Source organism: Hyla sarda, chromosome 8 (genome assembly GCF_029499605.1).
Source record: "Hyla sarda isolate aHylSar1 chromosome 8, aHylSar1.hap1, whole genome shotgun sequence".
Classification (NCBI taxonomy): Eukaryota; Metazoa; Chordata; class Amphibia; order Anura; family Hylidae; genus Hyla; species Hyla sarda.
The window spans coordinates 199,197,724-199,221,649 of record NC_079196.1 but is presented as its reverse complement, the minus strand read 5'-3'; the positions used below and the strand labels follow the sequence as shown (position 1 = coordinate 199,221,649).

Below are 23,926 nucleotides of genomic sequence, written 5' to 3'. Positions count from 1 at the left end.
GATCCTTAGAATACCCCTTTAAAGTATGATTACGGTGGGTCATCTGTTATGGGTTCTCTATTATCCCACATTATGATCTATATTTCTAGCCACTATAGTTAAAGGGGTATTCCAGGCAAACACTTTTTTTTTTATATATCAACTGGCTCCGGAAAGTTAAACAGATTTGTAAGTTACTTCTATTAAAAACTCTTAATCCTTCCAATAGTTATTAGCTTCTGAAGTTTTCTGTCTAACTGCTCAATGATGATGATGTCACGTCCCGGGAGCTGTGCATGATGGGAGAATATCCCCATAGGAGCTGGACAGCTCCTGGAACGTGAGTCATCAGAAAGCAGTTAGACAGAAAACAGCAACTCAACTTCAGAAGCTAATAACTATTGGAAGGATTAAGATTTTTTTAATAGAAGTAATTTACAAATCTGTTTAACTTTTCGGAGCCAGTTGAGATATAAAAAGTTTTTGCCTGGAATACCCCTTTAACTATAGTGGCTAGAAATATAGATCATAATGTGGGATAATAGAGAACCCATAACAGATGACCCACCGTAATCATACTTCACCATTTCCGGATTATTTTGGAGCCATGGAGACTTTTTTTTTATTACAAATTTCTAACTTTCTGCTTCTTGGCATCACCTGACAGTCTCCCCCATCTTGTACAAGCCCTCCCCCGATCAGCAAAAACCCACAGAAAAATACCAAAGACAATCCAATTTATAAGCAAAAAAACTGCTTTATTTTAAGCAGAGAATGACATACATCAGAATCACCCTGACACCAGGTATAATTCCCCTGAGAACAAACGGTTAATTCTCTTTAGATTTAAAATAAAAAAAAAATTCCTATAACCAAGAATTCCCCAGATACTGGGATAATTTAATTGCAAGCGAGTTTAAGATAGAACAGATTTCATTTTTCGATAAACCATACATTTTCTGATCAACAGAAAAAAAAATAGATAAATTCATTAGATACATTTAAAAAAAAAAAAAATTTGAGATCCGCAGTAAAAAATTACTGCATCTTTACATTATATACAATAAACGCCCACTATGAGCAATAATATTCAACCCCCAAAGTGTCACCTTGAAGCTGCCGTAAAACTCTGCCATTAAATAGACTGAATTGGGATAACCCTTGGATGTCTGGAAACTTAAGTGGCATAAGCATCTGTGCAGAACACAACTGTGCAGTTAGACCGTAAAACTCTGCGGCAAAATCGGCAAAGTGGGCCGGTCCTTGAAGGGGCTGTGTGCTCTGCAAAACGCTGAAAAAGTTGTTTCCAGATGAGAACGTGCTTTTTGCATAGAGTTCTGATGGGCACAATGCAAACTATAATGGCTTGGGGGCGGACAAGGAATAACAGGGTAGGTCTATCTGCTATTGGCTAGGATGCGGTCACATGACCTCAACCCAATAGCACAGTGGCATTTAAAAAAAAAAAAAGGCTTGGACCCATTTTGAAGACCAACCGATTCTACAGGTAATGGCGAGGTGCCGTTCTATAAAGCTGTACTATAATTCAGCCTTATACTATATAGGTTATGGGCCCATTTGTTAATTTTCAGTTTTTATAGTCTGGTTCTTCGTGAGTACGGTACTTACTGGCAGAGTTTTAGCACCGAAACTTTTTAACCTCAAAAATGAGGTTGCCTTGAGGAGTCACTGAAGCCCTTGTTCTTCAGGCCACCAATAATAGTCTACTTTTGTAGACCATTAATGAACCATAGTGGAAGCTCTCAACGTCCTCAACGTTTCAACCTATTTCAATGTGGCAGCTTAAGGTGCTTTTAGAGTCCAGCTCTAGATAATAAATCAAAGTGCCATGAAAAGTGCTACCAGATTCCCAACCAAAACTGCAGCGAATACCACGCAGAACACCGGCAGGAACCTAGTAGAGCTTCAGTTCTATCCGATGTAATGTTCCCCAATGGAGATCGTCTCGGGACCTACACGGAGGAACACTCCAACGTGATGGGACCGGAGCCTAAATACAATCAAATTAAAAAAATATATATATATATCTCTATATGAGGAAGGGGGTCTTCATTTGGGCATACATCCGGAGCCTAAAGAATTTAAAGGATAACGTTCTGTAGAAGAACTTAAAACTTTCCCAAAACTGCGCGCATGACCTAGAATTAAAAAACTAGTAGCACCAAGAAGGTCCTGCTGGGATTATTACAAGCTGGTATTAGAAGTACCAAACAGTGAAAATCTTTAAGTCGCTAGGGAACATCAGAACATGGGTTTTCGCTCAAGAGAAATGGTGCTTCAAGCTTTGGTCCACTATAGGGAAAGCATTTTTTTTTGTTTTTTTTCTTAAGTAAATAAACTATAGGTAGCTCACAAGAAGCAAAGGTTTAGCAGGCAGGTCTTTAGCACACATTCTATAAGAACGCAGACACTGCAAAGCAATTTGATAAAAGTCTTTGACCGAGCCACGTGACACACAAGCACCGTGTGTGTCAGTCTACAGGCTCTGTTCCATAAGTCCGCACACCTCTCAGCCACACGAGGAGGTGCTCTGTAGAGATAAGCTGTCACTGGCTGCTCAAGCAGGGACAGTAACCGGCCGCACAGCAGCCTATGAAACGAAACACTGTGCGTTCCATGCACAGCACCAGAAATCGGCGACGTTCACAGCAAGGGTAACACGTACAGGTCCCACATAGCCCTTCGGATACCAGGGAAACTTGGGACGAGGTTGAAGAAGATTTGCAGTCTTCTAATAGGCAATATTCTTGGGGCACCAGGGAGTGTCTGGATACAACAGACAATGGATGGATCGGAATCTGTAAAGAAGAGAAGAACCTGTTTAGACTTTTTTCATACGTATGTTTACTTAAAAAGACCAATAAAATGGCCTTTAAAGGGGTACTCCGCTGCTCAGTATTTGGAACAAACTGTTCCGAACGCTAGAGCCGGGAGCTTGTGCCGTCACAGCCCCGCCCCCTCAATGCAAGTGTATGGGAGGGGGCGTCACGCCCCCTCCCATAGACTTGCATTGAGGGGGCGGCGTGTGATGTCATGAAGAGGCATGGCTATGACATCACAAGCTCCCAGCGCCAACGATCTGAACAGTTTGTTCCAAACGCTGAGCAGCGGAGTACCCCTTATAAGTAGCTATACAGCTAGCTTTGGGTCATAAAAGGAATAAATCATTTGACTCGACAGTAGATGCTTCTTACCTTGAAGGATCCTCCTCAACCGGAAAAGCCCCTTTCACCAGAATAGCGTTTCTTTTATTTTCAAACATTCCGTAACTTAACGTCACCTAGGAAATACCAAAATGTTGGTTAAAACTAATGTTTTTATAATTCCCCTACGCAGGACATTATCTATAAAAAGACGTTCTCTACCCAGTTACTACAATGGATTCTATTGTTTACCTGATTGTGGATTTCACTTTGAGGAACTTGGTGCAGGTTCTCCAAATGAGAATGGAAGAGGTTGCTTCTGATCAATTTCACACCCAACACGGACTCTATGATGTAACCAATGGTGCAGTCATCGGGAAGTCGGATTTTCTCTGCTGTGTTCATGAAGTGTCCGCCACTGATAAATAAACGGGAAGCGCTTATTAAGAAAATTCCATATGAACCCCGAAGTCCAACAAGATAAACTGCAGCACCGTAGGCATGTCATGGTACTTGAAACGTATGGATCATTACCTTGCCCATGGACTCATTTTCAACGCCAGCCCCCGGCTGATGCAGAAGCCAGCTCCTCCAGTGGCAAACCAGAAGTTGACAGGACGCTGTGAAGAAGAGGACGTACGATTAGAGTGGTGGAGACAGGTTTAGAAGAATGTTATCCATAATGTGATCACCGACTGCTAAGGAGTCTCAAGAAGGTCTACGATCCTTACCATCGTGCTTTCGTTAATTCTCTCGGTTGCCTGAATGGGCCGATCCAAGCTGGGCTTCCCAATATAGACGTCATTGGTATGTAAATAGCGAGAGAGCAGTTTTAACAGAGTCTTTATGTTGACGTAGTTATCATCGTCCACATGGCAGAACCATCTAAGACAAGCAGGAGAGACGAGGGTTAGCGAGAAGAACGGGCCGGCTTCACACGATCACCTACAAACTCTTTATATACAACTCGTGGTTGACATTTTTTGGCTGCAAGGACACTTACTTTTTGTTGGACTCTATGAACTTGTCATACTCCACGGCCATTTTGCAGGACAAGGCTTGACGGCTGTGAGCGGCGGAGCAGTTTGTGCTGATGACATTTCCTGCAAGAGATCACAGGAAGAATATGGTTAAAATGGAAGAAACTTGCAAAGAACTATGGGTTATTATCAGTAAATGCAAGCGTGGTTTAATACAGCTGCTGGGGGTGGGGGGGGGGGGGTGAGGGTATAGGGTTACAGTAGAGAACAACATCACACTGGGGGATGGAGGTAGCAGATGGAACATTGCCACTCGGTAAGAAATGGGGGGCTGGGCAAGCTCAAGTGGGGAAACATTTCAAAGGGTTAATTACAAGTCGGCCCACCCCAAGCTATTTTTTTTTTTCAAAGAACGCTGCCCTATTGAGCAGCGTGGACTTTCCCAGATCAGGCCACCTGTCACTGGGTGTGCGCTCTCAATAGAAGCTGTATCAGTAGTCTGAATGGAAATCATTTACATGAGGAGAATAAAGGTCATGACCCAGACTCAATGGGGGGAGAAAAAAAATACACAGGCCGCATTAGTACAAAACCCACCCCTCTGCTGGTGTTCCAGTCCCCCCACTGTCCACACTGGTTAATGCTATAGATTACTCCTCAGCAGTCTGGTTAAGAAGGTCTTAACAATAAAAAAAGGGGGTAGCATACAGTCTAAGGAGTCCAGAGGAAGACTATGGATTATGCGCCAAAGAAGTCGAAGGGCATTTAACCACCTTGTCTTATCCTTATACTGACAAACTGGATACAATGCTAACATATTCGCCTAATATAATGGTTTAGAGTAGTGTTTCCCAAACAGGGTGCCTCCAGCTGTTTCACTAGGTACTTTGTGCACATATGGCGTGAGTTTTTTTTTTTTTTTTGGGCTTTACTTTAAATATGTACAGTAGACATAAAAACCGCACCCCTGTTATTACTTGGCACAGTGTTTCCCAACCAGGGTGCCTCCAGCTGTTGCAGAACTAAAACTCCCAGCATGCCCGGACAGCCTTTGGCTGTCCGGGCATGCTGGGAGTTGTAGTTTTGCTACAGCTGGAGGCACCCTGGTTGGGAAACACTGTATCAGGGCATGCTGGTAGTTGCAGTTTTGCAATAGCTGGAGGCACCCTGGTTGAGAAACACTGTATCAGGGCATGCTGGGAGTTTTAGTTTTGCAACAGCTGGAGGCACCCTGGTTGGAAAACCCTGTCAAGGCATGCTGAAGGTTGTCGTTTTGCAACAGCTGGAGGCACCCTGGTTGGGAAACACTGGTTTAGAGACTATAATGTTACCATAACCAAGATCAAAGGATTGGTGAATCGGTAAATCCTAAAGTCAACATTTACTATCAAGAGGGGAAAAAAATAAGTAAAAAAAGTAGAAAAGTTGACTTCAGAATTTTTTTTTATTGTTTTTTTTTCCGCTTGGTTATATAGTAATACATTGACTTAATCCAATATGCCCCTTATAAATAATTAAACGTGAGCTCGATCTCACCTGTCTTTTTCTGCAGCTCTTCGTCTTCCCCGTCGGTGAATATGTAAGTCTGAAAGATACAAAACAAAAGAAGGGAACATTAGATTTTCGGTGCACCTGGGAGCCTTAATTTAAATAGAATGCAGAAAAGCAGATGGTTAAGAGAACAGGGGGCATGTAATCTGGAACTACCCCCGTGCGGATCCACGAGCAGTTTCTATTGTGTACGGGAGCCTTTGAAAAGAGACAGCTGTGTTGGTTAAAAACTTCAGGATATAAAAGAAATAAAAAAAAACCTCCTTCCCCGAGGCTGGTAAAAGACAATGGAGGAAGATTTAACGCTGGCGCTTTGTTATACAGAAGACGGGCTAATTTCCAAAGATCATACACAGAGCAAGGATGACCCCAAAAGACCACCGTACACCCACTTAAGAGTATTGTTCCCTTCTTGCCTACATCACATTGTAGAATCCTCCCCCAAGCGATGTATACTGGACGCTATCTACAGTCAGAGCAGCTGTTTCTATGGCACGAGACTTGGCGCTCTCTAACCTGATGGAGCCAAGAGCTCTGCCAGCCTTAACACCTGCCTGCCACTTTGTTTGCAAATTCTTATTTTTTGTATTCACGCCCCCAGCCCTTTCCTATGTAACTCAATAGCTCTATAAAGCACTAGGCTTATGTCGCTGTGAGGCTGCCGGCTACCTTCCTTACCCCGCCCTGATCTACCTTCCCCACCTGCCCGGCCGCACTCCTTATTGACACATGAGCAGATGTCGCCTGTCTCTGTGGTTAGGTTCCCATTGTGCGCTTCCCCATTGTTGTGGCCAGGATGATATTCACAACATGAGAAAACAAGTTCCATCAATCAGTTCTAGAGAAAGCAAACGGGAAGCGAACACCGTGCCAGCTGCTGCCGCTCGCTCATTTTGGGGTAGAAAAAAAAAGATAAATGAAAAAGCATGCAGGAAAAAAAAATAAAAAAATATGAGAAAACACGGCAGAAAAGGACAAAGTAGTAGGAGGGAAGTGGTCCTGGAAAGGGCTGAAGAGGTAGCTCTGCTGTCAACAATCATTTACGCTGCCAGCGGGCATTCTTTATGTCAGGGGGGAAAAGTTGGGAGTCTGTTTTCTAACAAAAGGGGCTAAATGTCGCCGGCTACCCCCTTAGTCATTGAGGGAAAGTTTAAGCTGAGACATGTCCGTCCTTATTAGCATACAGCTGGCCTGGTTAAGCTTGGGGTATTGAAGGGAGAAGAAAAGGAAATGATTGATGTGGAGACCTATTCTTCCTCCTCTGGTACCCAAAAGGGGGAGGGGGGGGATGAATGAATGGTGGGGGGGTGGGGGGGTCTAGGATTTTTTATGGAGATGAATTTAACACAAGAAAGGCAGAAATTGGTTAAAGTGGCCATTGTGCCTATTGTTTCCATAGCTTAAACCAGTATTTTTCACCCTCCCTCCTGATCTGCTTAACCAGATTTCCCAAATGGTGGACATGATGAAACGAGACTGTCCCCGATGGTGTCAGTAGGCCTTTATTTTTCTTGTGTGTTATTTTGTCTTCCTTTAAGCAGCCTTTATACTATTAATAGATACAAAAGACTGTTTATGGCCAGGTCCTGCTAAGAACAATCCTGTGTCCATCACCCCCTCCCCCCTTCTCCTTCCCTACGAGCCCGAAAGAGACAATGGGATGATTCCTGGCTGAGAAAGAAGAGTCTCCATTCTTCATGGATGGACAGGAAAGGAACAGCGTGCACCCTCTTTATTGGAAGGAAACTCCGGAAGCTTGTAGCCTGCTTGCTTGCTCCTTGGGAGGAAGGGACGGCCCGTCTTAAATCCCTAAGTGTCACCTCTTGGGAGATATCTGTGTTCTGCAGAATGGCGGCCTCACACCCCTTCCTGCCAGGCCCATGACTTCAGGAGCCCAGCCAGGAAATCCAATCAAACCCAAACAATTAACCTTTATCTGCTCTCCAAGTAATGATCCTTTCTGGGACGGGCAGATTCCTGCACATATAACCTTTCACCCCCTATATTATTAGTACAGAGGCGTCTACGTCTGACCACCTTTCCCCTCGTCCAGCACTTCTGGTCATTACATCAGGAAGGACTCTGGTTCCTTAAGATCTTCTTCACCAGAAATGACAACTTTCTGGAAGAGGTGAGGTTAACGTCCTAAGGCAAAGTACAGGGTTCACAATGTCAACTGCGGTTTATAAAAAGCTTCTGAAGTTTTACGACTTTACATGTAGGCGACAGTGAATGACAACCTGGCAGGAGAGCAAAAGTGACAGGCGAGGCGGGGGGCAGGCAGCTCCGAATATTTCAAACATTTTGATTTTCTTTTTAAATTGCAAACATTTTCGGGAATTTCATAAACGTCCCATTTTCGGTGACTCACTCCCAGGTTTGACGCTACTGAAAGTCTAACTAACTTCTGCTTTTTTTTATTTTTTGCTCTTTTTTTTCGAGTTTCGAATTGAAAGGGTTTATTTTTTTGTCGTACTTCTCAAAATTTCAGTTTCGGCCACAAAATGTTCAAGTCGCCTTCAGAGGGTTAGAAGGCAGAGGAAACCTCATTGTTCTAAAAACCAGCAGTTTTAAGAAAGACAGGATGCCAACTCCTCCCGTAACAATACAGACCACCACTGCAGTAGGTGCGGACAATGAAAGAACCAAAGACCCCCCCCCCCCCTTACTCCCCTCCCCAGAGGTCTGGTCTTGCTACTTGTGCTAACAATGGGTAGCGGCTTTGGTAAATTTTGCTAGAATAAGGGGAGGGGGGGTGTTGTCTAATTTTGGACTGCTGTGGATCACGTATTAGATTTATATACAAATTATGGTGCAATCCCTGGAATTTTTTTTCGAATTTGAATTTCCCGCTGCGGTGGCAGCAGACAGGTTTGACAGGGTGATACCTGCTCGGCTGAAAATGTTCCTATGGGAGGAGGAACCCAAAACATGGCATTAAGTATAAAATAAATAAAAATTATCTCCCCACCCTGTTTACTATGTCAATATTTTGGGTTACAAAAGGGGGAAACAGGTTGCGCTGTTCTACCCCCAGGAACCTGCTCCGGGAGGACACAACCAGTTCCTCCCAGTTACATCTGATCGGACTGGGCCGTAAATGCAGGTATGTTTATACCACAAACAAATGGGAATTCTTCCAGTCGCCGGCGTGTTGATATATACACAGAGCAGCACGTCAGGAGCATGTCAGGAGCGCGGCACGCCCACCCCCGGGCCGTTACACCTGAGGCTGGCAGGTGGGGGCGGGGGGGCTGTGGCATGTCACTGCCATGGGCCCAGGCACAAGTCTGATCTGAGGGGCACTTGGGTGTCTGAGGTGCGCGCATACCGTCTAACCCATTCACTGCCAGAGGCGCATGTCACGCATTGTTCTAGGAGAGGCATGTCACCTCGGCGTGGGGCCTGACGATATATCAGCAGCTTTAACCCCTAAACTACCCTTCCACCTGTCACTCCAGGTATTCCGAAAACAGTCACATCTACCCCCCAAATAGCCCCTAAGGGGTTATAAAAATAGAATATTATATCTACTCAGATTCCACTACGGATAAGCGCCACCTTGCGACATTCACGTCAATGGTATACATCTATAAACTGTGGTATATATATTATAGAGATGAGCGAACTTACAGTAAATTCGATTCATCACGAACTTCTCGGCTCGGCAGTTGATGACTTTTCCTGCATAAATTAGTTCAGCTTTCCGGTGCTCCCGTGGGCTGGAAAAGGTGGATACAGTCCTAGGAGACTCTTTCCTAGGACTATATCCACCTTTTCCAGCCCACCGTAGCACCGGAAAGCTGAACTAATTTATGCAGGAAAGGTCAGCAACCGCCGAGCTGAGAAGTTTGTCACGAATCAAATTTACTGTAAGTTCGCTCATCTCTACTAGTGAACATTGTATACTGTGGACCGCCAGCTGTTGCAAAACTACAACTCCCAGCATGCCCGGACAGCCGTTGGCTGTCCGGGCATGCTGGGAGTTGTAGTTTTGCAACAGCTAGAGTTGCAGGATCTATATTTGAATAATGAATAACCCGCAGTCATTGAAATCCAATAGGGCAAGGTAACAGTATACGAAGAAGACACGGGATACGGTCCTATCGTGTTTATCAAAGACACCTTGTCCTCCAAAGCAAGTCCTATGGAATTAACCCTTAAAGGGGTACTACTGTGGAAAAAAATTTTTTTTTAAATCAACTGGTGCAAGAAAGTTAAACAGATTTGTAAATCACTTCTATTAAAAAAATCTTAATCCTTCCAGTACATTTTAGGGGCTGTATACTAAAGAGAAATCCAAAAAAAAAAAAAAATGCCTTTCCTGTGATGTCCTGACCACAGTGCTCTCTGCTGATCTCTGCTGTCCATTTTAGGAAGATTAAAATCCCCATAGAAAACATATACTGCTCTGGACAGTTCCTAAAATGGACAGAGATGTCAGCAGAGAGCACTGGTCAGGACATCACAGGAAAGGCATCTCTTTTTTTGGTTTTCTCTTTCTCTAGTATACAGCCTCTAAAAAGTACTGGAAGGATTAAGATTTTTTTTAATAGAAGTGATTTGCAAATCTAACTTTCTGGCACCAGTTGATAAAAAAAAAAAAAAAAAAAAAAAAAAAAAAGTTTTCCACGGGAGTACCCCTTTAAGGCTGCAAGAGTTAAAGATCCCTGTTGCACGAGCCTGTACAGTACGAGTGCCAATAAAAGGAGGCAAGGCGCGCGCCTGTGTGTACGAGAGTGGGCGACTACCTTGTTTTGGGTTAAACAACTGGATGTTTACTACCCCGGGGCACGTCGGACTGGAAATTCCACTCGTACCCTAAGGAGCTGGCAGAGAAACACGGTAATTGAGCTCCGGACTGTTGACAAAACATTGAAGATCATTGCTGACTAAATACAAAATAAAAATGGATAAATAAATAAAAGATATAAATAAATAGATATAATTAAAGTCTCATCTGTCTTATAGGGATTTGCATATACGGGAGTTCAGGTTCTTAAGGGGACTGCGGGGGCTTTTATGTGCCTAGATTTTTTATTTTTTTTGCATTGCAAATTCAAAACTTCTTCGGGCCTTAAAGGGGTATTCCAGGAAAAAACTTCTATATCTCTCAACTGGCTTAAGAAAGTTAAACAGATTTGTAAATGACTTCTATTAAAAAAAAAAAAAATCTTAATCCTTTCAGTACTTATGAGCTTCTGAATTTAAGGTTGTTCTTTTCTGTCTAAATCCTCTCTGATGACACCTGTCTCGGGAAACGCCCAGTTTAGAAGAGGTTTGCTATGGGGATTTGCTTCTAAACTGGGCGTTTCCCCGAGACAGGTGTCATCAGAGAGCACTTAGACAGAAAAGAACAACCTTAACTTCAGAAGCTCATAAGTACTGAAAGGATTAAGATTTTTTTTAAATAGAAGTCATTTACAAATCTGTTTAACTTTCTGGAGCCAGTTGAAAAGTTTTTTCCTGGATAACCCCTTTAACTAAAAACTTACATTGCAGCGTGCAGAAGGGAATTATCCCACACATCTCGAGTCGCTGTCAAGCCGTATCTCAATGGACCCGACGCCAATTGGGCTAGGCCTCCGCGTCCAAGGCTATTCTGGTTGGCTTGCCCCCTTAAACAGCTTCTCCTTCAATCTCCTACAAGGTCTGTCAAGCTTGTCAAAGGGGATCTCAGTATTCACCATTTTTTGTTCTCTACCCCCTCCCCGTCTTCCCTTGTCTTGGGGCTTCACCGGCGCCCACATCTCTAAGGCAACCTGACCTGGACACCACTGCGATCGCTTGGACTTAAGTGTTCCCATGATGAAAAAAAAAAAAACATGGAAGAGACAGCATTAAAAAAAAAAAAAAAAACTTCTCCCTGCTTGGAGAAAAGGGGCATTGTTATCAGACGCAGGGGGACAGCGTGAGAGAACAGGCTCGGGTCCCTGGGAACGCAGAGCGCCTGCAAAAAAAACGGAACAAGACAATGGGAAACCAAAGAAGAGCTTCATTCTGAGGGATGTCATTCTATAGGGCTCCTGAAATTTATCCTCTCTCCCCCTGGTCTTCAATGGAGACTTGTTGGACTCATTCAGACCTCAAGGTTTTTTTTTTTCCCTTAAAACTTAAGGATAAAGTATCACAAGGAAAGTTACTTTGTTGCAAAGGAAAAAAAAAAAGAAAAAGTGTATCCACCAGGTAGATGCATGTAGAGGCACACACCAGTCCTTGACAGTAGTCCTATTCATCCTCTCAAGTGCTGGTGAAGTATTTGCACATAAGTATTTGCTTAGAATTCATGGACTCTGCACTAAGAGGGATCATCTCCAACTTGTGTCTCTCAAAACTGCTGCAGAACTACAACTCCCAGCATGCCCTGACTTTCCAGCAGAATGGACTGTCAAAGCTTGCTAGGGGTTGTGGGTTTGCAACATCCCAGGCTGTCAGAGCGTGCTGGGAGTTGTAGTTTTACAACAGTTCAGGCTGTCAGGTCATGCTGGGAGTTGTAGTTTTTCAACATACTAAGCTGTCAGAGCATGAAGAGAGTTGTAGTTTTGCAACAGTTCGGGCTGTCAGGTCATGCTGGGAGTTGTAGCTTTGCAACATACTAGGCTGTCAGAGCATGCTAGGAGTTGTCATTTTGCAGAAGGCTAGGTTAATAGAGCATGCTGGGAGTTGTAGTTAAGACTCAGGCACATTTATTGCAAATATGTGGGTGTGCAATAGGCTACGATGTCAATGCATGCTGGGAGTTGTAGTTATGAAACAAGCAAACGGATTGGAAAGTTGTGGGTCTGCACTAGGCTTCGATGTCAATGCATGCTGGGAGTTGTAGTTATGAAACAAGCAAACGGATTGGAAAGTTGTGGGTCTGCACTAGGCTTCGATGTCAATGCATGTTGGGAGTTGTAGTTATAAAACAGGCAAATTGAATGCAAAGTTTCCAGTTTGCAATAGGCTAGCGTCAAGGCATGCTGGGAGTTGTAGTTGGAGAGTCACAGGTTGCAGATCACAGCCCCAGGGTATCTTGACAGGTAGTGCTGACCAGACAAGGTGCAACTAGAAGACAACCCTTTTTTGGCCGGACCTCAGTACTGTTCACCCCCTCAACTTGTCATCTAACAATTCCTCTCTGCATAGCAGTGTTTCCCAACCAGGGTGCCCCCAGCTGTTGCAAAACTACAACTCCCAGCATGCCCGGACAGCCTTTGGCTGTCCGGGAATGCTGGGAGTTGGTTTTGCAACAGCTGGGGGCACCCTGGTTGGGAAACACTGCTGTATAGAGGACACAATACATATCACAGAACCTACAAGCCCATCACAGCTGTCCCTTTCCGACCTAACACAAGAATGCGATCATTACATACACTTTAGGACATCATAAAACCAGATCGAAGCGATGTCACCCCTGTTCAACAACTGCTGAGGTGTCGTTACAGTGTAACATGCACGATCAGATCCCTCACCTGCTCCTTGTTCCTGGAGATCCAGGTGTCCATGAGGAGGTCCATCCTGGAGCGGTGGAACTTCTTGGTGGTCTTGACGGCTATGAAGACATCGCTGGCGGTGATGTCCTCGGCTGGGGGGTGGCTGTCCCCCTGTGCAGACGGGGTGCCCACCTGCTCCACGTCCCTCCTCACCCGGGTCAGCTTGTTGATATAAGCCGAGAAGGTCTTGGAAGTGGCAGCTGATGCTTCTCGCTCCTCCGCAGCGGGTTTACCCTCCAGCACCGGCCGGGACGGGGTCTCCACCTCCGGCAGCTCCACCACTACCACCTGCCTGACCTGCTGCTGCACCATAAGTACCAGCAGGCAGGTGAGGGTGGCGCCCACCAGGGACAGCACAAGCTTCCTCCCGCAGTTCTTCAGCATTCTGTACGGTCCTGTGTATAACTCCGCTGTAACCGCACGGTCCTCCCTCCTAGAGCTCTGATCACACACTGCCGTACGATGCCGCCTACTGGGATTTAAAATCTACGACCACATGGACACGCCCATCAAGGAGGGGATTACACGTAACCCCGCCCAGCGCTCGTGATAGTAACCAGTAAGAGGCGGAGCTGCGTGGGCGTAGATATCAGTAGCCACACCTACCATTCAATCTCTGCCCCGCCCCGCTCCCGCTGGGATAAACCTTTTGAAGGCGTGGTTAGAAGCAGACACGCCCCACTGGCGTGGAATCCCTGAGGATGCTCTGCAGGGCTCCCCTCTGTGTCACACGTGGGAAGGAGCGCGGCGGGAGGAGACGTGTGCGGGCTGTGCGGCCACATTACCACAGCGCCACACCTGTCCTCAGAGTCAACAGACAGGAACAGAGAAGTAATACCACAAACAACCTAAACACAGGGTGGCGCTGTTTATGCCAGAAACCAGCTCTGTCTTGCTATTTTGCCCTCTCCTATAAAATAGAGAAAAAGCTGTGACATTTGTAGAAGATGTCATCGAAAACTAAAAACGTTCCCCAACCTGTGGTTCTTAAGGTGTTGCAAAACTACAACTCCCAGCATGCCCTGACATCCTAGCCTATTGCAAAACTACAACTCCCAGCATGCCCTGACATCCTAGCCTATTGCAAAACTACTACTCCCAGCATACCCTGACATCCTAGCCTATTGCAAAACTACAACTCCCAGCATGCCCTGACATCCTAGCCTATTGCAAAACTACTACTCCCAGCATGCCCTGACATCCTAGCCTATTGCAAAACTTCATCTCCCAGCATACTGTGACAGCCGAGCCTTTTGCATAACTACAACTCCCAGCATTCACTGATAGGCTAGCCTTTGGCAAAACTACAACTCTTCTTGCATCTCTTCATAGTCTAGTCTATTGCAAAACTACAACTCCTAACGTTCTCACAGCCTAGTTTCAAAACTACAACTCCCAGCATTCCCTGACAGCCTCATTTATTACAAAACTGCAAATCCCAGCATGCACTGACAGCCTAGCCCATTGCAAAACTACAACTTCTAGCATCTCCCAATAGTTTAGTCTATTGCAAACCTACAACTCCTAGCATGTCCTGACAGCCTAGTTGCAAAACTACAACTCCCAGCATGCCCTGACAGCCTCATATATTGCAAAACTACTACTCCCAGCATGCCCTGACATCTATTGCAAAACTACAAATCCCTGAATGCACTGACAGCCTCATCTATTGCAAAACTACAACTTCCAGCATCTCCTAATAGTTTAGTCTATTGCAAAACTACAACGCCTAGCATGTCTTGACAGCCTCAACTATTAAAAAACTACAAATCCCAGCATGTGTTGACAGCTTAGCCTGTTTGAAAACTACAACTCCCAGCATGCCCTGACAGCCTAGTTGCAAAACTACAACTCCCAGCATGCCCTGACAGCCTCATATATTGCAAAACTACAAATCTCAGTATGTCTCGACAGCCTAGTCTGTTTGAAAACTACTACTCCCAGCATGCCCTGACAACCTAGCTCATTGCAAAACTACAACTTTTTGCATCTCCTTATAGTTTAGTCCAGTGGTCTTCAACCTGTGGACCTCCAGATGTTGCAAAACTACAACTCACAGCATGCTCGGACAGCCAACGGCTGTGGGAGTTGTAGTTTTGCAACATCTGGAGGTCCGCAGGTTGGAGACCACTGGTCTAGTCTATTGCGAAACTGCAACTCCTAGCATGTTCTGACCGCCTAGTTGCAAAACTACAACTCCCATTGGCTGTCTGCACATGCTGGGAGTTGTAGTTTTGCAACAGCTGGAGGCCACTGCTTTAAGAGCGGCGCTAATGCGCTAAGGTACTTCTGTATTTTTTCCCCGGCACGTATAGAGTTAATCCCGGTTATTGCATCAGTCCCTGCTGGCACCACAGGGTGTATAAATAGATGTGTTAGGACCCACTTGGGACTCTGACAGTCCTGATCAGCGCTATGTGTATGAGCTGAGTGTTTGGTGAATAGACAGAAGTGTAAAAAGTGCCCCCCCCCCCCCCCCCCCTTTATGGCCATCACAAGTGCTGATTATATAACATTTACTTGTGAAATCCTAAATTACTTAGAAGAAGCCCCCTCCCCCCCTGCATTGCAGATCAGCGGCCTGCAGGGGGGGTCCCATTCATTATACAACGAGAAGCGTCAAGGACTGACACCATCCCATGAGTAATGCCCTTACCTGGTCCCTGTTGTAGCGAATATACATAAAGGGGCTTATAACAACCTATCTAATCGCCTCGCGACTCAACGTCAATTGTGGAACTACAAGCCTCAGCATGCTCACATACAGTGCAATGCATAAGTATTCACCTTTTCTATATTTCAGTGGTCTTCAACCTGCGGACCTCCAGATGTTGCAAAACTACAACTCCCAGCATGCCCGGACAGCCAACGGCTGTCCGGGCATGCTGGGAGTTGTAGTTTTGCAACATCTGGAGGTCCGCAGGTTGCGGACCACTGCTATATTTCATCATGGTGTAACCACTATTCAACTAGATTTCATTGCAAATTTTATGTATGGGAGACCAACACCAAATAAGGGGGGGGGGGGGGCGGGGAAAATTGTCACATGGGTTTCGAATAATAATAATAATTAATAGTAATAATTTACTAAAATATAAGTAATAATTACAAAAAAAAATTAAAAAAATTAAAACGTCTTGAGTGCCATAGCATTCATCTTCTTTACTGTGAAACCCCTAAGGCTATGTTCACACGGCAAAATGTCCGCCTGCTGCACGGCTGTTCGGGCATTCTAGGAATTGTAGTTTTGAAACAGCTGGAGGCACACTGGTTGGGAAACACTGACTTATCCACTGCTATGTGCTGTGGATGAAGTCATGTAGTTCTTTCCAGTCTGACCACAGTGCTCTCTGCTGTCTCTTTTGTCCGTGTCAGGAACTGTCCGGAGCAGGAGAGGTTTGCTATGGGGATTTGTTCCTGCTCCGGACAGTTCCTGATATGGACAGAGGTGGCAGCAGAGAGCACTGTGGTTAGACTGGAAAGAATAATGCAACATTATACCATTGTTTCCCAACTAGTGTGCCTCCAGCTGTTGCAAAGCTACAAATCCCAGCATACCCGGACATCCAGAGGCTGTCCGGGAATACTGGCAGTTGTAGTTTTGCAACAGCTGGAGGAACACTGGTTGGGAAACACTGACTTATCCTCTGCTGTGTGCTGTGGATGAAGTCATGTAGTTCTTTCCAGTCTTACCACAGTTCTCTCTACTGTCTCCTCTGTCCATGTGAGGAACTGTGCAGAGCTGGAGAGGTTTGCTATGGGGATTTGTTCCTGCTCCGGACAGTTCCTGATATGGACAGAGGTGGCAGCAGAGATCACTGTGGTCAGACTAGAAAGAATTATGCAACTTTATACCATTGTTTCCCAACTAGTGTGCCTCTAGCTGTTGCAAAGCTACAAATCCCAGCATGCCCGGACATCTAAAGGCTGTCCGGGAATACTGGGAGTTGTAGTTTTGCAACAGCTGGAGGCGCCGTGGTTGGGAAACACTGACTTAAACGATGCTGTGTGTGCTGGAGGAAGTCATGTAGTCTTTTCAATCAGACACGATGCTCTCTGCTGCCACCCTTGTCCCTGTCAGGAACTGTTCAGAGCAGGGGAGGTTTGCTATAGGGCAGTGGTCTTCAACCTGCGGACCTCCAGATGTTGCAAAACTACAACTCCCAGCATGCCCGGACAGCCATCGGCTGTCCGGGCATGCTGGGAGTTGTCGTTTTGCAACATCTGGAGGTCCGCAGGTTGAAGACCACTGCTATGGGGATCTGCTCCTACTCTGGACAGTTCCTGACATACACAGAGGTGGCAGCAGAGAGCACTGTGGTCAGACAGGAAAGAACTACACAACTTCCTCCAGGACGTACAGCAAACATTTAACATTTAAATTGAATTCATTTAGAAAATTGATTAAAAAAAAAATGTCTCAGCACAGAACTAATTTAGACGTTTAAGCTCGGACATTCACTGTAAGATCTCTTTGCGGAGTTTCCCTTTAACTTTTTCCCGTTCCTCGCTGTCAGACACCACAGCGGATCGGTGACTCCAGATTTCATCCTAAGGACTATGGGGGAGATTTATCAAAACTTGTGTAGAGGAAGAGCGGTGCAGTTGCCCATAGCAACCAATCACAAAGCTACTTTCACTTTTAAAGAGGCCTGTGAAAAATGAAAGGAGCCTTCTGATTGGTTGCTATGGGCAACTTCACTGCTCTTCCTCTACACACACACACACACACACATATACATATATATATATATATATATATATATATATATATATATATGGGGAGATTTATCAAAACCTGTCCAGAGGAAAAGTTGCTGAGTTGCCCATAGCAACCAATCAGATCGCTACTTTCATTTTTGAAATGGCCTCTGCAAAATGAAAGAAGCGATCTGATTGGTTGCTATGGGCAACTCAGCAGCTTTTCCTCTGGTCAGGTTTTGATAAATCTCCCCCATAATTCTCCAAATTCTGTCTTCTCCGCAGTTCTCAGCATTTCCGCCTTGTATGATATATAGAGGGATTTGGTAGCGGATGAATCGGTTATTCCGTATCTTTATCTATTGTTTTTGTTGGATGTTATGCAGGGCCCTGCAGACATGTCCACCACTGGACGGGTCACTGAAGTGACGGGGCTGTAGTTCGTGACGTCCCCCAATGCCTGACGTCCCCTTCGTCTTGGAAAGAAGCAGATGCGCAGGTCAGCGGCACGGCAAGTTCAAGCCCAGTATTAGCGGCGGTGACAGAACGCCTCAGAACAATAGATGACTTGTACGGAAAAAAAAACCATGTGGGGCCTCCACAGAAGACCGGGGCCTATGACAATGACTATCTCAAGCAAGGTCCCTAAAGTCATTGCTGGTGTCCCTGTCGCGAGGTCATAGGCTGTGATAGGGCCGTGCAGCTGTATGCTAACTACTGGCTCATCCGGAATATTTTTAGATGCGTGAAAACAAACTCGCTTCATCTTTTCATGTCGTTCCTATTTGTCCATGACATAGTCCATATGTCCGACCAGATGACTCCCTGCTTCCACTTAGAGGCATCTGGGAATGACTAGCGTCCAGGCCAAACAATGGCAGCTCATGCATTCACGCAGCACTGGGTCTCCGCAGACCCACGCCGTACCCAAGCATTCAAGCCATAACCCACTTATTTGTCTTCGGTGTTAAGCAGATTGCGGCTTCAGTAGCTCTGGTTTGGAACAAAAGGGGGGGTCACATCCTAAAGCAGTGGTCTTCAACCTGCGGACCTCCAGGTGTTGCAAAACTACAATTCCCAGCATGCCCGGACAGCCGTTGGCTGTCCGGGCATGCTGGGAGTTGTAGTTTTGAAACATCTGGAGGTCTGCAGGTTGAAGACCACTGTCCTAAAGTATACGGAGGGGAAGCAGAATCATAGCTTGGCTTTCGTTCAGCTGTGGCAAAGATTCCTAATCCTGTATCTAAATACTATAGCCAAGGTTTCTATTAGGCTGTATGTAAGGGACTGAGCTCATGATTACTAGTGGAGCATTAAAGGGGTACTCCCGTGGAAAACGTTTTTTTTTTTTTTTTTTTTTTTTTTTAAATCAACTGGTGCCAGAAAGTTAAACAGATTGGTAAATTAATTCTATTAAAAAATCTTAATCCTTCCAGTACTTTTTAGGGGCTGTATACTACAGAGGAAATGCTTTACTTTTTAGATTTCTCTGAAGTCATGACCACAGTGCTCTCTGCTGACCTCTGCTGTCCATTTTAGGAACTGTCCAGAGCAGCATATGTTTGCTATGGGGATTTTCTGTTCCTAAAATGGACAGCAGAGGTCAGCAGAGAGCACTGTGGTCGTGACATCAGGGAAATCTAAAAAGTAAAGCATTTCCTCTGTAGTATATAGCCCCTAAAAGTACTGGAAGGGTAAAGATTTTTTAATAGAAGTAATTTAGAAATCTGTTTAACTTTCTGGCACCAGTTGATTTACAAAAAAAAAAAAAAGTTTTTCACGGGAGTACCCCTTTAAGTTGCCTATTTATGTTAAATTCACCATGCATTCACTTCCTCCTTGAGTCCGCTGTGCTGTGTTGGGTCTCTTCATCCAATCATGGCAGGCTGCTCTGTAACCCCCTTCCCACTGTTTTCATGCTGCAGTCTGATAGGACCGGAGTGAGCACTGAAGAGCGCTAGTCCTGACCTCACTTCCTGGACTTTGTCCCTGCCTGTGCTTCAGCTTGGACAGTCAAACAGGATTATGTTCTGGATGGTATATGGGGACCCCTAGGGGTCTTTTTTTATAAGCTATGATTTCTATACAAAGGGTATAATTTATTTTTTATGAAGTGTATTTGTCAGGTTATTGTTTTGCCAATATGTACAACATATAAAAAGTTTTTGATTCTGACAGTGCTCATCTAAGTAGGCAGAATCCGTTGATTTCTCTTAGAGCTTATGACTCGAAAAATCTGAATATCGTGCAAAAGTCCATTGTATTTCATTAAAGCAACTGAAAAGGAAAGGAAGCAAGAAGTGCTCCAAAATCTCCTGGTAGACAGATGTAATGACTCTGGACTTAAAGGGACATTCCAGGAAAAAAACTTTTTTTTATATATCAACTGGTTCCAGAAAGTTAAACAGATTTGTAAATTACTTCTATAAAAAAATCTTAATCCTTTCAGTACTTATGAGCTTCTGAAGTTAAGGTTGTTCTTTTCTGTCTAAGTAATCTCTGATGACACCTGTCTCGGGAAACGCCCAGTTTAGAAGCAAATCCACATAGCAAACCTTTTCTAAACTGGGCGTTCCCCGAGACATGTGTCATCAGAGATTACTTAGACAGAAAAGAACAACCTAAACTTCAGAAGCTCATAAGTACTGAAAGGATTAAGATTTTTTAATAGAAGTAATTTACAAATCTGTTTAATTTATTGGAGCCAGTTGATATATATAAAAAAAAAGTTTTTTCCTGGATAACCCCTTTAATGAAGCACAGTGACCAACACCAGCAGATGCAGATGACATGGCTCCCCAAATCATAGTAATTGGGGGGGGGGGGGCTTTGTGGTTTTCATGAGCTGTAAACATATTCATCACAATTATGATAAATCACGACTTGGACTATCTTACTTTGCATGTAATGAGCCTCTCTCATATATTAGTTTCACCTTTTAAAGTGGTACTCCGGCCCTAAGACATCTTATCCCCTATCCATAGGATAGGGGATAAGATGTCTCACCGCGGGGGTCCGCCGCTGGGGAGCCCTGCAATCTTGCATTCGGCACGCCCTCTCCCATAGACTTGCATAATGGGGGCGGGGCATGACATCACACGGGGGCTGAGTCGTGACGTCATGATATTCCGGCCCGTGGTCGGCACCCGGCACTTTGTGAGCTGGCACCGCGGCGTGCAAGATTGTGGGGGTCCCCAGCAGCGAGACCCCCGTGGTCAGACATCTTATCCCCTATCCTTTGGATAGGGGATAAGATGTCTGAGGGCCAGAGTACCCCTTTAAGTTGCATTGCGGAAATAAATAAACTTTGCATGATATTCACATTTTTCACGTTTCACCTGTACTGTATGTATGGGGGTATCTTGAATCTGCCTCAATGGCAGATCTCAGAGGAAGGGAAGCATGTTGGATTTCAATATGTACAATTCATTGTTACCACAGGAAATAAGACCCTGACCGTGGGCTATGGTGGAAACATATTCCTCTCTAGTTTTCTGACCTGACAAAATAATGTGATCAGCTGACCAATGAGTGTTGTCTTGTTTCACAGCTAAACATTGGGCCTATTAAACAGTGTGATATTAGCATGTCCGGACGATAATCACCCGATGGCCCTAATTCTAGGCATACACAGTGACAGGTGGCACAGCCAAAGTTTTCCATGGTGCAACCCCAAAATCATGCTGCATTTGAGCCAATGAAGGTGAATGGGGTCATGTTGCGAACTGCAAGTGGCCACCACTGGGAATAGAAATCCATGGTCGCTCTGGTTGTATAGGGGGGAGATTATCAGTTGCCAGTGAGTTGGAAGTGCTAGCCTCCTTGAATAGTAAAGATGTGACCATCATGAGAGGAGATTACAGCATGCAGGTCTCTTTGTACCCAATGGGGGACATGTATCATTATTTGTGTATGGTAGAAGCATTTTACCCCTTTTCCCGAATTCTGAATTATGCGCAGAAGCGCTAAATTTATCAATCAAGCGCAATGAGCTTCATAAATTGCGGGTAAATGTAGTAATCTCCTCAATCCACTCTTTGGAAAATAGAATCGATGATTTAGAGCATCTTGCTACGTTAAGTCCAAGATGGCTTATATTTGCGCAAAAAAAAAGCAGCTCTTGCGGCAAAATTTTTGGTGTAAAGGAAAAGTACGCAGTTAATAAATCCATGTGTACTATAGATGTCACTCCAAGGTACCCCGATTCAGCCACATCTGGAGGACATGCTCTACCAAAACGTGCGCAAAAAAATACACACAAAACAGGGGTAAAATCTTTGATACATGTCCCCCAATGAGTCTGATCTAACCATTGGGGGTCTAACTGTTATATCATAAAAATGCTGGCCCATGTTACAACATCTGATTGTACTGATATATACAGAATATGCAGAATATATACAGACTGCCATAGATAGCACTTGGAAGTCCCATAGGGTTTAAATGGAGGGACAGCAAGCTAATTTAAAGAAATATAGGGGGGTATTTATCAATTTTGCCTGTTGACAGTTTCTTTTTACCTTTTTTTTTTCACTTTGGTTTTTGTGGACATGCACCAAATTTATCATTTGGCGCAAGTTGTTAGTAATTTTGGCGCAAATCTTGAAATCAGCTGTTCACAGCGCCTTTTACACAGAACTTACCCCCACAGAGGACGCGTATTTTACCCCTTGTGCAGCCATTTCGGGGTCCCTCCTGCAGTATATCAGCGAGCGACATGAGTTATTTTCTTTTGTGGGGTTTATAGTCACCATGTGAAATGGATTTTATTTTCAACTTGGGTATTTTTTTTTTTGTTACTTTAGTGCAGTGGTATTCAACCTGCGGACCTCCAGATGTTGCAAAACTACAATTCCCAGCATGCCCGGACAGCCGTTGGCTGTCCGGGCATGCTGGGAGTTGTAGTTTTGCATCATCTGGAGGTCCGCAGGTTGGAGACCACTACTTTAGTGCTTTACCTTTCCTGAACCTGTGCGGCCATGTCCAATGCTGGCTCAACGGAGGGTGAAGGTCCCTCAGAGACAACTATGTCGCAGGATAGTATTGAGCAGCCCCTGAGGCGTCGCTGCTTTCACCCCAAAAAATTTTTTTTATGTATTTTGACGCCTTTACATTTTCTGACATTGCTAACTGTGTTTTCCATGTGCAAAATTTCTTGGCGGGGATTTGCGCCAAAATTGCACCAAAGATCGATTGGCGCAAATGATGAATTACTGACTAAAGTTGAAAGCACACACAGGACCGTGTGATTTTGAGAAAGTTGTAAAAATGACAGTGGAGAAGATGCGCCAAACTTTGGTGCAAAAAACACTGCGCCAAAGCATTGCGCCAAAGTTATGTGAAAAAAACCCCCACATAAATCCTTTGATAAATACCCCCCCCATAGAATTAAATATTTCTGCGCAGAAATGTGTCCCTATAGATCAAATCTTAGATAGAAAAGATACTAAGTATTGAAAGCGTTCCTTTCTTTAAAATCGGGAAATGTAGTGTTGCAATGATTTCCTAACAATACACAGAAGGTTTTAATGCCGTAATAGTAATATAATAAAACATCAGAATAAATCTCCAGATATATAGGGTTCTGCAATGGGTTAATTGGAGCATTTCTCACTTTGATACTGTTGGAGACAGAAAAGAATGTCAGATTCTTAAAGGAACAAGCTCTCCTTTCATTGTCATTCTTACAGTTCAATGGAGTCTCAGGCACCAGGACTATGGGGAATGACGGGTGACTGAAGATTCCTTGGCAGTGATCTGAGTTTATACCCCGGACCCTTCAGAGTAGGGTTATGATCGGTCATTGTTGTGGAAAGCATGGACTCAAAAGACACAAACGTCCGAGGCGGACATTGAGAGGAGTAAAAGACCGGGACAAAGGGATTGCCCCTATCTTCCTGGTTTCTTATGTTTGCTTTTCAGCTTGACTTGGTGAGAAAAGACATGGGGAGCATAAAGAATAGCAGGTCCATAGGACCCCAAAGATCACTTGACCAGTTAAACCATCGCTGACTCTCTCTCTCACCAACAGGGCATATAAAGAAGAAAATATATAACCCTGACTGTTTAATAGTTG

At 44.6% G+C, this 23,926-nt stretch overlaps 1 protein-coding gene across 1 annotated transcript; it reads right to left on the bottom strand.

The window, feature by feature from the left end:
- Nucleotides 1-724: 724 nt before the first annotated feature.
- Nucleotides 725-13,737, bottom strand: LFNG (LFNG O-fucosylpeptide 3-beta-N-acetylglucosaminyltransferase). Its single transcript, XM_056534990.1, has 8 exons — nucleotides 13,129-13,737; nucleotides 5,660-5,708; nucleotides 4,147-4,246; nucleotides 3,875-4,028; nucleotides 3,678-3,763; nucleotides 3,396-3,561; nucleotides 3,195-3,280; nucleotides 725-2,798 (listed from the first exon to the last, which is right to left on the bottom strand). Exons 1-8 carry the CDS (start codon nucleotides 13,531-13,533, stop codon nucleotides 2,732-2,734), a joined length of 1,113 nt encoding a protein of 370 aa, XP_056390965.1. The 5' UTR covers nucleotides 13,534-13,737; the 3' UTR covers nucleotides 725-2,731.
- Nucleotides 13,738-23,926: the final 10,189 nt, after the last annotated feature.

Bases quoted from the DNA above. Each gene is read 5' to 3' on its own strand.
- LFNG (XM_056534990.1), bottom strand. From the start codon at position 13,533: ATGCTGAAGAACTGCGGGAGGAAGCTTGTGCTGTCCCTGGTGGGCGCC. The intron at 5,709-13,128 runs GTGAGGGATCTG...TGTATCTTTCAG, and splicing joins TCTCCAGGAACAAGGAGCAG to ACTTACATATTCACCGACGG. The intron at 2,799-3,194 runs GTAAGAAGCATC...TCTTCTTTACAG, and splicing joins GTTGAGGAGGATCCTTCAAG to ATTCCGATCCATCCATTGTC.